Source organism: Petromyzon marinus, chromosome 4, assembly GCF_048934315.1.
Source record: "Petromyzon marinus isolate PM22_M1 ecotype Great Lakes invasive population chromosome 4, UKy_Petmar_22M1.pri1.0, whole genome shotgun sequence".
Lineage (NCBI taxonomy): Eukaryota > Metazoa > Chordata > Hyperoartia > Petromyzontiformes > Petromyzontidae > Petromyzon > Petromyzon marinus.
The window spans coordinates 22,814,747-22,827,693 of NC_133670.1; the positions used below are offsets into that span (position 1 = coordinate 22,814,747).

The following is a 12,947-nucleotide window of genomic DNA, read 5'->3' on the forward strand; positions in this document are numbered from 1 at the left end:
ACAGCACTTGCCCGAACAGTCTTTTAAATGCTATACGGGGAATTGTTGTCTTTGTTCAGAATTTTATGCCATGATAGGTATAAAACTACTTACACACCCCCGTCGGTTCAACACATTGTCACGATTCAGGGGTGGAAATTCAATTTTAACATCGATACCTTGTAAAACGTAGCAGACGACAATAAGGCTTCCAGTGAACACATCGTCCAACATAGGTGAACCAAAAGCCATTGATTCTCACAAGCCATCCAATGTATTTATTGTTAACTTAATTTTTTGTTTATATTGATCGATTAATCGACGCATCGTCTTAGCTTGTGTATGCATTGAATGTGGTCAAGGTTGTGTGAGTGTGTGCATATATATTTATGCATGGTCTCAATGCGCACCTATCCTGGCACTAGTGCCATGGTTATGTGAACATAGGTTGCTGGGTGTTTATTAGGGTGAGAGTAAGTGTGCATGCTTAAGTATTTGAGCACCGATGAGGTTGTGTTATTAAGTTTGTTAGTTGGCAAATGTCAGCGTTTAAGATTCCTCATGTGTAATTTAGTTTTACTTCGATACTATTTGAAAATATCAAAGCTTCTATGGATCTATGTACAATGTCGAGAAACGGTATCTGATTCATGCGGCCAGAGGGTTACACATTTTATACAGACGGGGGAACTATGACTAGATGTACCGGGATGATGACAAATAAAAGCGCGTAGAAATGCACGGATAAACTTAAGAGTGAAACGAGGGTATATTTGAATCAAGAGGGATTTTAATGACATAATCTGTGGCCAGCTATGGCCCAAGCGCAGTGGGTGGTGGGGTGGGTAGCAAATCGAGCCGTCGTCTCATTACGGCAACAACAAAAAACATTTTTTGTTACAATCACGCCAGCCCCAATTTGGCACGCGTTGCCTCTGTGGGATATCAGCATAGCGACTCGCGATCACACACAATGCTCCAGCACCCAGATTTATTTTTAATTCAAGAACATGAATTTGAACGCGTAGATTGAGCGCGCGCGCGCGCACACACACGCGCGCGCGCACATTCCTGTGAATGTATGACACATGGTCGCTGTTGAGAAAAAAAATTCGCTTGCACGTGCTCACGAATACGTACACACGCAGAACCCCGTTAACTTGCACTTATAAGAATAAGTCACACGTACACGCATGCACATACGCACATCGATGCACACGTAAAGAGTCATACGTACCTACATACTTGCTCACCCGTATACACATTTTCTCACACAAAATGCAAACGTCAACGGGTGAACAAAGTGCTCTGGTGCGACAATCTACTACTGAGACTTCACCATACCTCTCACCCACGCGCGCACTCACACATATGCACACACCTGCAGACGCATGCTCTTTGCCCGTCTGCCCGCCCGCCCGTCTGTCTCTTGCTCTCCCTTCTCCTCGTCTAAGCCCCCGCGGTATAATGATTGACCAAATAAACCACGAGCCACCCACCCCTCCTACCCCTCTCCCCTCGAGCCTGAGTGTGGGTGGGTGGGTGGCTGGCTGGCTGGGGGTGGGGTGTGGCTGCGTGCAGAGGGCCTCCCACTTCCTGTCTGCAAGTTCGGTCTGACGCCACCACCACCACCAGTGTGGCTTTGCTTGAAATGCTGAATCTCGGTCTCACAATGAGCTCCAACTTTTTTTTAGTTTTTCCCTGGATGTCCACCCCCACCTTGCCATGCTTTATAAATATTTTACCCGTAGACACACACATCTTTCTCGATAGTAAAAAAACAACCTCATGGCCATCAGAGTCACCCGGCCCTCCCAGCTTCTTAAAAATCTCCCAAAACACAACCACCATCATGAGGGCGCTCCATTGAGGTGTTCCTAGAATGGACGCATGAAATAACATTCTTTCTGGCAGCCGAAGAGGAGGAACCCATCAAGGGAGAAATAACAAGGAGGGCGAAAGCCACAAAAATGATACACAAAGCACCATATGGCAGACTGAACGTCCTACGAATTGTGGAAATGGGCAAGTGATATTATTAAAGTAACAGGACTCATATCTTCATTGGTAGCTCTGCCCGAAGGTGTACATTCCATGTTGCTATGTCGGGGACAGGTTTATCCAGAGGACCACCATCCAGACTGGGTTCAAAGTTTTGCACTTAGGATCCTAAACAAACATTGTTTGCACGAGCCTAAAGTGAGACGCCCTATTAAGTATTAAATTAAGTTATTATTGAAGTGGATTTTGTTACGGATGTATTTATAGAAGCATAATAAATGTAATAATTTACAGCCTATTGTCAATCGACTGTTGGATGAAGGCCTGCCCACACCGTGTCAGTCATGGGGATTGTTTGACCATACTTCACCACGCTGGTCAGTACACATAAGCCATGGCCGGGAATGGAAATAAGGTCGCCAAGGTTCATAACGCAATGCAGCACCGCTCCCTCAGAACCATAACTGATGCAAATTAATGTGAGTCTGTCCATGCTTTTAAAGTTCTGTTTTACAACAAACTTCCCTCATTCATTGTTGATTTTATGATGGGTTACGCTATGTAACATTACATTACATGGCCATGTAACATTACAATACATGGCCTAACCCAAAAAACAAGTTTGAATCATAATATTGGCTATGAAAAAAAAACACGTGTTAAGTTTCCCTCGAACCTGACTTTGCCTAAAAAAACACATCACTATTACTATTCTTGGTTCTTTCGGTATATGAATAGGAATCCCTGCAGTCACGAAAGCTCTAAATCAAAATCACTATTACTGTTGCAAAGTGTTTCCCCTTATTATTTGCAACAATTTTGTAGCTGTGTAATTGAGTCTCTATTGCTGTAATATAACTAAAATGAAATTATTACATTCCAGAGTTGTTCATCTCAAGTCTGCTAATATTTATCATGAACAAAATTGTACTTGTGACTGAAATTTTAATTTCATTTATCCAGGAAAGCCTCATTCAATCTCAGGATTTTTTTCTCTCGAATGGTCCTGCATTGGGATGTTTAGTCAATTCCTTTTTAATGGTAATTTTGCAAAATTTTAACACCTGGAGAATAACCAAACATATACAGGGTAAAACAAAGGTCCGCACAGACAGATCCATACGTCTATTTGCCGCACTCCTAACCCCTGCCTCCAAACCGCTAGATTTTAGGCATGGATTTATCAGCGGATACTGCTGTATCACTATACATTGACAGTGCCACTCTACATGTGCTAAAGTCAATAGTGGGTTGTGTCATGCGTGGCTGGCAGTGAGGTGTGTCTCGCTGTACGAGCCACTCAAAGCCATTGACCCTAACGGAGATATAGGAGTTGTGCTCATGATGGATATCAGAAGGGAGTGCCAAGGAGTGACCCCCACTGGGCCTGTGCGTCACCACGTGGACCTGCGTGATCCATTACCAGACCTGGGATCTGTTTTGTTTCAAAGGGCTCTCATAAGCTAATATGGCACACCCACACACAGATAAACACTGACAGATAAACACATGCACACGCGCGCGTGCGCACACATACATTCACCCGCACATACTGGAGTCTGCTGTTTATACCGTTAAGGATTTTCTTTGATGAGTCGTTAACAGATGTTGAAAATTATTTTCTTTATAAATGTCTGTTTCTGTCGTCACCCGTCTCACCCCCTTGCCTCCACATCCTTAGCTCTGCTCTCCCATCTCAATAATTTCTCCCACTTCCATCTCTGATCCCCACCTCGCTTTTGTCATTTTAATCTGCTTCCTTACCTTCCCCTATACAGACCCTTTCTCTCCCCCAAACCACCGCTGGTGCCATGTTGCTCTCACTGATTCTCTTTGTACCATTCGTAGTATATCTCTAATGTAGTCTTTTTATTAGTTACATTTCTCATTCCCTTCTGTTTATTGTATTTCTCTTTAGTATGTATGTTGAACTTATTTCACACCGTACGTAGCCAACCATGCTCATCGAAGATGCGGGGGAAGGACAACAGCCACTCTCCTGGCCTCCCATTGTATATCTTTTTTTCCCCAAAAGTATTTTATTGAACACAGGATTCAGGTACACACAGACGCCTTATCCGGGAATTGATACCACTATAAACACAATGCGAAGTACAATGATTATTACCAACGTTTTATAATTTTAACCTGTCTTTACCATGTGTTTCAATAAACTCTACATCCCTGGTGTCTACTTCACCCATTGTATATGTTACAACATTTCCAACTACCATCACGTTTGACAGGCTGTCTCTCTCTCTCTCTCTGATCCTATCTGCCTCATTCTCTACATGTCCCATCTCCTTCACTAATATATTGCATTCTGAATTCATAGAGACGTCATTATATACCGCCCCGTTTCACTAAAGCCACAGCTGCTTTTGCGACCACGTGTCTATCTGAGCAGTAAAATGCCAACATAAACTCTGCAAAAGAATGAGCTACTTTTGGCACAAAAAAACATTTTGTTGACATTTTAGTTTAAATTTAGGCAGAAGCACAATAAACACGGGGAATTTAGCACTCACTCTGGAATTGGTGTCTGCACCTGTGCTGTTTGGACAGGGATTTTGAGAAAAAGAGGGGAAGAATGGACTGTGGGGTCCCTTGATACCAAATGTCTGGCACAGCAGGTGGTAGACATTTAGACACAAACACACGTGGGCGAATACAAGCACACACACACACAGCATGCACATATACACGTGAAGACAAGATAGATTGTTGGGGCAATTGCTGATAGCGAACATCTCTCACAGCTGATATGACACACCACTGGGTGATGTGACAAGCACCATGCCCTTCTGCGTTTGTCTCCCCAGTGCTGATGTTTATGCACAACACCAGCTACTCATTTAATGCCGAGCCAATCAATGGGAGCCCTTGGACAGGTTCCAATATCACTCGCCACTGATATCTAGCGATGGTCGGAAGTCGTAATTGAATCACAGGGTTCATAGCACAGTCCATGAACCATTGTGCCACTACTAACCAACACCAATTCCCGCAATTCGCCATCCAGTGACGGTGACGTCAGCACATCGCCTGTGCCAGGCCAGGTGCACTTTGAGGCCACGTGAAGTGTCGAAGGTTCGCTGACAAGAGGTCAGGGGGCAGACCCAGATTCCATGCGTTGTCTGGCTGAGATGACTGGTAGATGCACCAGCTGTACCTCCTACTGTGCCAACTACTCCTCACACACACATACAGCGGTAACGTTAATTTGTACGTGTGTACATGAACAGATGCATACATATGGGGACGCGCAAGAGCGAACAGCCTCATGGACAAATGCATGTGCAAATTACACGTGGATGACTTATGTACACCATACTTAGTAATGCATTCACAAAAGACAAAACGATCCCTCCGTGTAGTTATTTGTACTGGTAGGGCAGGTACCATTCCCTATTGTAGCCAGGACAGCACAGAAGGCGGTCCTGTCACTTGTACCAGGCTATCTCTACCCGCCCCCCCAACTCCCCGACTACACCTCTGCATCGTTGATTAAATTTAAGCTAAATCAAACGTTAGTGGAGGACTGCATTAAGGGTGTTCATGGTAGTGCAGTGGCGTACACTCGCCGCTGCACTGCAGTGTTCATATACGAGTGTAGGAAAACACACAACGAAGGCAGATATTCTCCGTCTAGCCTCAACAGACTGCTGTGGAAAGTGCTGTCAACGAGCACCTATGAAGGTAGGTGGCAAGGACCATACCCGGCTGCCTATGTCTGTCTGGTGGCGATGTTTACACATCACACGAGGAACCCATTTGAGGCTGAGTCGACCCAGGGTCGGCCAGTACCGGATCAGATTATCGTCACCGTTGTTTTTGGCCGCAAGCGGGAATCGAACTCGAGTGACTGGATTCGTAGCACGGCGCCCTAACAGCTGCATCACCACTCCCCACATACCCCTCCACACACAAACACGGGCACGTACGCTTACATCCACACCATTAAGTTAATAGACGCATGCACATAGGAACTGAAACACACGCACAAGCATAACACTTCCACCCCCTCTTCCCATGCGCGCTGCCTTTGGTGGTGCCGGGACATGGAACAAAAGAGCCCTTGTTTGTGTATAATTTCTCCAGACTTACAAAAAATTTTTTTGTAAACGTTGTAATGGGCAAAACGTGAAAAAAATCCTCTTTTACCACAGGGTCCCTGGTGGCGCCACGTGGCAGAATGCCACAGGAATGTGAAGGCTGCATCCCCACGGTGGTAGGTGTGTGTGTGTACAAAACAAGGAAAAGTATTCCGGATTCTGACCACAGGGTGACTTGCAAAGGAACCCGGCATCCCAAGGGGGAAGTCGGCACTTAACCAAGGGTTTGCAGATTATAGTGGGTGAATTGGGCATGGGACTGTGTTCGGGGTTGTATGTGAATTTGTGCACGAGATTGCACATGGGATTGAATGGGGGATTACATGCGGAATTGTGCGTGGCATCAACTATAGGATTGTATTTGAGATTACGCGTGGAGTCGTGTATGGGACTTGGTGTGGGATTCGTGCGTAGATTTGTATATTGGACTGTACATGGGATTACGGGCACCACGGTGGCGTGACGTTAAGGAGTTTGCCTGGTATGAAAGAGGTTGTGGGTTCGATCCTGACCCTGACGAGTGTATATTTGGAGTTTCGTGGCATGGAATTTTCACTGGGTCCTCCGGCTTTTTCCTCCACAATTACAAACATGCGTTTCAGGGTATTTGGCTGCTATACATGTCCACGTGATAAGCCACTTCGTTGAGTTATCATTTGTGGCCAAGTCGATTCTGAAAAAGAGCTATATAGGTCAGTGACCCTTACCTAGTAAAATTTTAAAAAGTTAAGTTTTAAGTTTATTATGATGTCGAGTGGTGGCACAGTAGTGAATTTGATCCCTAGTGACGCCGTGATATCTGAATCGGTCCTGGGCCTGCTCCCTCTTCACCACGCGCATGGACCGGCATGGTGAAGTATGTACAAATAGCTCCCGTGACCAACGTGGAAAGGGCTTCGTCCAGTAGTGGAATGACAAAGGGCTGTATTTTAGTATATTATGAGACGTGAAGTTTTTGCGCGAAATTGTACATAGGATGGTGTGAGTGGAATTGACGACTGTGAATGGAATTAGGTGTGGGATTTCTCATCAAACTACACGTGGCATTGCCCGTGAGAACTTGCAATTGTCCGTCAGACCGAGTTTGCGGATTATGCGTGGGAATGCACATGAAATCGGGACCATAGCGTAGGAATCGCACGCGAGATTGCGAATGGAAATTACGCAAGAGCAGTGGCGTAACGACCTGCGTGTCACGTTGTGCGCACGATGATGTGCAGGCCATTGCAATCACGGTCGAGTGTCAATGTGAAAACCGGTGGGCGAGCATCTGAAGTGTCCCGCCGAGCATCCAGTACCGCCAATGAAATCAAAGTGAACACCACTCCCTGGGGCCGGTTGTGTTAATGTACCGCAGCGCTAAGTAGACAGAGAGGGCACAGGCAGGGCGGGTGACCTGGGTCAGGAGAACACAAAGGGCCCTTTGAACAGAAACCGCACTCCCTAACCCACATAAGGTTGCGTGCGCGAAACGATATATGTAGCTGTGTTTACGTTTACGCATTTTGCCGCCACCGGAAATCCTCTTGCTGACAGCAGAGAAATACTACCTGGCAGAGGACAACTCTGGACCCATAAGCTCAGGCTGCCTGGATCGGTTTAACACGTAGGCTTTCGCGACCAATATCCATAGTAAAGTTGTTTTGTTGGGTTATATCGCATACATATACATGTCTCGTTATCCCACCACCACCAGACACGGCCAATGAGTAATGTTTCTCACGCAAAACAAGACGTGCCAATTAGTTATTACTTCAGCACACCAGTGTGTTGGAGAGTAACCCCAAAACATTTACAAATTGAGTACGACGTTTCGCTGGTGCCTGGATCGATTGTCTTGCACGCAAATGACATCTATTTTTTTAATTTCCCTCTGAACTGTACATGAACGAAGGACAACAACAAAAAACAACTTGAATATTAATTTTCTCGCGCCGTTAATGATGTCCGCAACTGAGAAAATAGAACACGTGTAAGACATGGCAACTGCCATTCGTGGTAATGCACCGGTTAGGACAAGAGCTCGAAATGCCGTGTGATGTGGGCTACAGGCCACTGACTGTAACAATTCTCCAAGTCGACTATGCCAAACTAATTGCTTGACTAAAACAAAACAAAGTAACCATTCTCTTAATGAACGAACTGTACGTATAAATCGTTTAATTATATTCTTTGGATTTTTTCGTTTAATTATGTGATGAAATTATTGTTAATGATGATTTTATGTATTTATCGAACATGTTTTAAAACAAATTCAAACGTGCCACACACGCAGGGGGTGCAGTAGCAGTGGAGCACACACACAAGCATAGCAAACTCACCACCCTCATCATCTTTATTATTGAGCGTGTGCTTGAGTAAGGGAATAATGATGCAGTGGTTTGTTAAAAAAAAAATATAGGCATGCACACACCAACCGTAAGTCAGTCAATATATCTGCTCTAAATGAAGGCCATTGTAAGTAACATTGGCCTCATGGATGTTTCTATGTTTTAAGAAAAGTGTTAATGATGGTGATGACTTTTCTAAATTCATTTGTCGATTATAACAAAGTCACTATGGCCACGACAAAGCATCGAACACAATTCACGCATTAATACCCCACATGCACACAGCCACGAGTTTTACACGCCGATGGTCATGCATGCTGCAAGGCGCTGTGAGGATAACAGCAGTTGCTCCCCAGTCCCTCACACTCAGTGCTGCCCGAAATCGCATCGATTCGTCTCCACGTCAAATCACCTACACCGGTCCTGAGCTCCCCCCAGCTAGAAGACCGAGGCGGCAGCATGGGGAAAGGGAAGGCAATATAATTACAAAGAGCAGAAAATGATGTACAGTTTCTCAATAAGTGGCACGGCTATAAAGGGAGACCAGTGGAGAGAGGAACAGGGGTTACGCTACATGGGCCAGCGGTCAGACCAGCTGCCCTGCATTCCCTGCACAGAGGGCGGAGTGTGGGTTGCTGGGCTCTCGTTAAAAACAGGGAGGATGGTCGGTGAAGGTATGGTTGTTGAGGGAGAGATGGGTTGGAGGGTTGGCATGGATTTTCAAATTGTTGGTTGTACGTTGAACTTTTTTCTCACCATACGTACCCAGCCGTGCTCATCAGAGGTGCGGAGGAAGGACAACAAACTAAACACAAAGAGCAATTTTTAAGAAATGAGTTTTCAATTTAGATTTAACAGTGCATAGCTCCTGCAGTGATTTCCTATTATCGGAAGGTAGAGCGTTCCAGATGGCCGCAAAAGCGCATCTGAAAGTGCGCGATGTGTTTTTGTTCGATGGCCAGCAGCCAAAGGCCGCCGCTGCTGCGAGGATGACCAGAATTCGCGTGATGGTTTGTGCTCCTTGACGAGATCAGCGAGGTGTTGTGGTGGTTCATTGTGGCAAGCACTTTGTGTGTAATGAGCGCGACCTCATCATGTATTCGTGGTTGGGGGGGGGGGCGAATTGAGGAAGAGAGAATGAGGGAGCACTTGAGGTGCTCAAGTAAACATGAGGGATAAAGGGCCCAGTTTGGCTTCTTCAGCTCACGTACATTTGGAGCAATGATGCATATGTTTACATGATGAAACATTTTCTTCAGTTCACTTGGCAGCATTTGAATGTTTCGCTTGTACATTTTGCAATTTCGCTCATGTTTAGTCTATTATTCATAACATAGTTCATATAATTGCAGCTTTGCAACTGATAACGCGAAAAATGTCACCACATGGACAGACGCCACGCAAAATAGTTTTAGTTTCTCCATGATCTCGCTCACTGTTCATTTTTGCCAAAGAGTCTGGCTTTGTGGATCGCTCTGCTTGCCTCTGAGCTAATTCACATGGTGTAGACAGTTCAACTCACCCAATAACGGTACGAGGTATTACGCCAGCAAATTCCTGATGTGGAAATTCAAGACGCCGTGACACCATTAATCAAATTAGGCCATTACATACTGGTGCCAGAGAATTAAGTCACGAATTCTAAAGCAACCCACTATTAAACGTGGTAAAAATGTACACAATTTATTTTCCTTCACGACATTGCTTTCCGAGTCTTCTTTGCAAAAAAATATTAGCATGGCATTCGATTCTGACCTGACCATGTATTGTATAATGAAAATTGAATTAAAGAGCCGGAAGAATATATAAAGCAATTTATCTTAATTTATTGGGTTGTACAGAGGCAATCAGGTTGTCTGGGAGCATGAGTAAATTCAGATTCCATGATGACAGGCCTCACCGAACAGTGTGCTGAAAGACAAGGCTGCCATGGGGTTTTTTGGGGGGAAAAGCAGAGGTGATGTATTGTGGTGGTAACAAAAGGCCCTCCATGATATGTTCTGAAGCCTGCATCCTCTAAAAAAGGTAGCACCACGTATGTGCCAGTGCATGCTGTAGCGAAATTGAAATGTTAAATAGGGAGGGTGAGATTGAAGGTGGAAAGCAAAACAATCTGGTTTAATTGGTCCTGCGGGACAGACTAAGTGACTATAACCCAAGGGTCCCTGCAGCTGAGCCTGGCTCCTTAAAAGCTGTAAACACTGCCACTCCGAGGAGGCACGCACACTTGTCAGCTTGTAAACTATGCAAGGCATTCATACATGACCCAGGTCCCTTGCACATTTCAATTGAAAATAAATATATACGCAATGGGCAAAATGAGTTGAATGCCAAGTGTCGCAAGGGTGATAAGAATTCGGGCGATTCCACTTGCGAAAAGCTGGTGCAGCTCGACTCAGTGAAGTTGCAGTAAGATGAAAGAATCCGTGAGGAAGCAAACAGGTGAGGTAAAGGGTCAGCTACTCAGAAAAAAAGCACATTTAGATCAGACACCTATTTTTACGCAGTTTCAACTAGAGTTCCTACGAGATTTTAACAGATCCACGCCATACCACATTTATAGCACATTTCAGTATGTGCCTCATGCAAGAAACTAATGGCCACGATGGCATGAAACTAACCTATATGAAGTAAAAGTTTATATGTATGTATACATCAGAGTTGGCAGGTACAGTCAACCTAATTTCCAAGTCATTTGTTTAAAGTCACATAACATTCACTTAAAATTTGCTGCAACTTTTGGAAATGCTCTGTCAAAAATGTAGAACTATGCAGATTGTAGTTTATGATTTATTATAATGTAATGAGACCTTTTGTCTTTACGATAGACTTGTTCCTCATGATCTTTGCAATCTAGATGGTCTATCATAATGGGCTCTCAAATGGTTCCATTTAATTGGGATTTGTGAGCTCTTGTTGTGCATCAATGTAAACCATCACCCGTTTGCCATTCCCCCCCCGCCCCCCGGTCTGAGCCGATGATCCTCACCTCTCTCCCCGCCAACCCCTCCCCCAAGTCCCATATTCCAGCCACTTGTGAAAGTAAATACCGAGGAGACGTGAAGCTGTGATTCTCCGCTCCCATCCCCGACGTCCAACTTTCCCCACTGATACAGCAGAAGGCAGGGACGCGAGGGCATACGTGTGCAGGCAGCACTTTAATGAATGGACGCTTAATGAAAAGGACAAGCCAAGTCAGTTCCAAGGCCCGCCCCTTGCTCCAGCCCCCCCAAGGAGCTAATGAGGCAATAACAAGCTGTGCTCGGGGGCTCCTCACAGAAGCCACGGCATCACGGGAGTGCCTCGCGGCCACTTGCTCACAACGTGCTAACGTGCTGTTGTCGTTATGCGGTTGCGCAATCGTCTCGTTGAAAATATATCTCACAGCCATTAACAAACGGTGCCTCAGAAATGAAAGTTTTGCAATGAGTTCACATTTCAGGACAATGACCCTTCTTCAAAAGAAGGCAGACAGGGCAGGTTAGAGAACTGTGACTTATCGTGTTCGTCAATTGCACAATGTGTGGTGATCTAAAAAAAATAAAGAAGCGACATGCTGAAGAAGCAAAAACATTGAAGGTTTTTGGCAGGCAGATACTAGGATTAAAATGCATTCATACAAAAGCATTATCATCTTTATTTATTTTAGATTATTTCGTTTTATGATGATGGCAAAGTCTTTCCGAATGTCATTGTACTTGAAAATGACCTACAGGAAACATCTGGATCACTTCACAAAGAAGGTTGCAAAGTTGGGCTACAGTGAATATTCGTAAAACTAATGACATGTACAACAAATTGTGACTTAAAACTTTCGTGACTGCAGGAATTAAATAGTGTATGGTTCTTTCGCTAAAGTCACGTAGATAGAAAAAAAGAATAGTAATAATAATTAAAAAAATAAACATAAAGTGATTCATAATATCACGACGTTTCGATCGCAACACAAGTGGTCGTCATCCTATCGACGTGACTTTACCATGTGTAGTGGGTTAAATTCAGGCGCACACTGGACTCTGGAGGCAACACTGTTTGTTAGCCAACACAACAGGTAACACTTCACATAACGACTTAAGGTGGTAGCTACCGTTCCTAACTTAGCTAACACACGTGGGTTACTACATCACTGGACCAGGACAGCCCAACACGCTGCCTGGTCCACTAGCGGAGAGCAGAGCGCTTCATCCCAGAGTTGACCCAGCAGAACAGTACTGACCAGCCCAGCTCTCCGTTCACGCCCCGCTTATAACCACTCCGGCGTGGCCGGCTCCGCCCCAGGCCACGCCCCCCTTCCCGATCCTTCGGGAAGGCCCAAACCCCAACCACGTGACCCCCCTGGGGCCCCTGGCCCCCATTTATCCGGTCACGTGTCCTGTTGGGTTCACGCAGAGTGTCACGGCCCGACACGACACCCCCGTGACACCCGCCTACAGCCCCCATACCGAGCCAATACAGTAGTGTCGTTCTACTACACTACACATGTACAACAAGTTCATCGAGCAAATAAAAGTCATTGTTTGAG

At 45.2% G+C, this 12,947-nt stretch overlaps 1 protein-coding gene across 7 annotated transcripts in view; it reads right to left on the minus strand.

The window, feature by feature from the left end:
• The window catches only part of LOC116938011 (tensin-3-like), a 141,426-nt gene that overhangs the window by 93,175 nt on the left and 35,304 nt on the right, over positions 1 to 12,947 (minus strand). Inside the window, exon 1 of one of the 7 annotated variants that reach the window (XM_032945206.2) lies at positions 1,361 to 5,430. The exons of the other annotated variants lie outside the window; for them this stretch is intronic. Within the exon in view, the coding sequence (XP_032801097.1) occupies positions 1,361 to 1,372 (12 nt within the window). The 5' untranslated portion in view covers positions 1,373 to 5,430. Of the gene's footprint in view, positions 1 to 1,360; positions 5,431 to 12,947 lie in introns of those variants that run through there. 7 annotated transcript variants of the gene reach the window in all.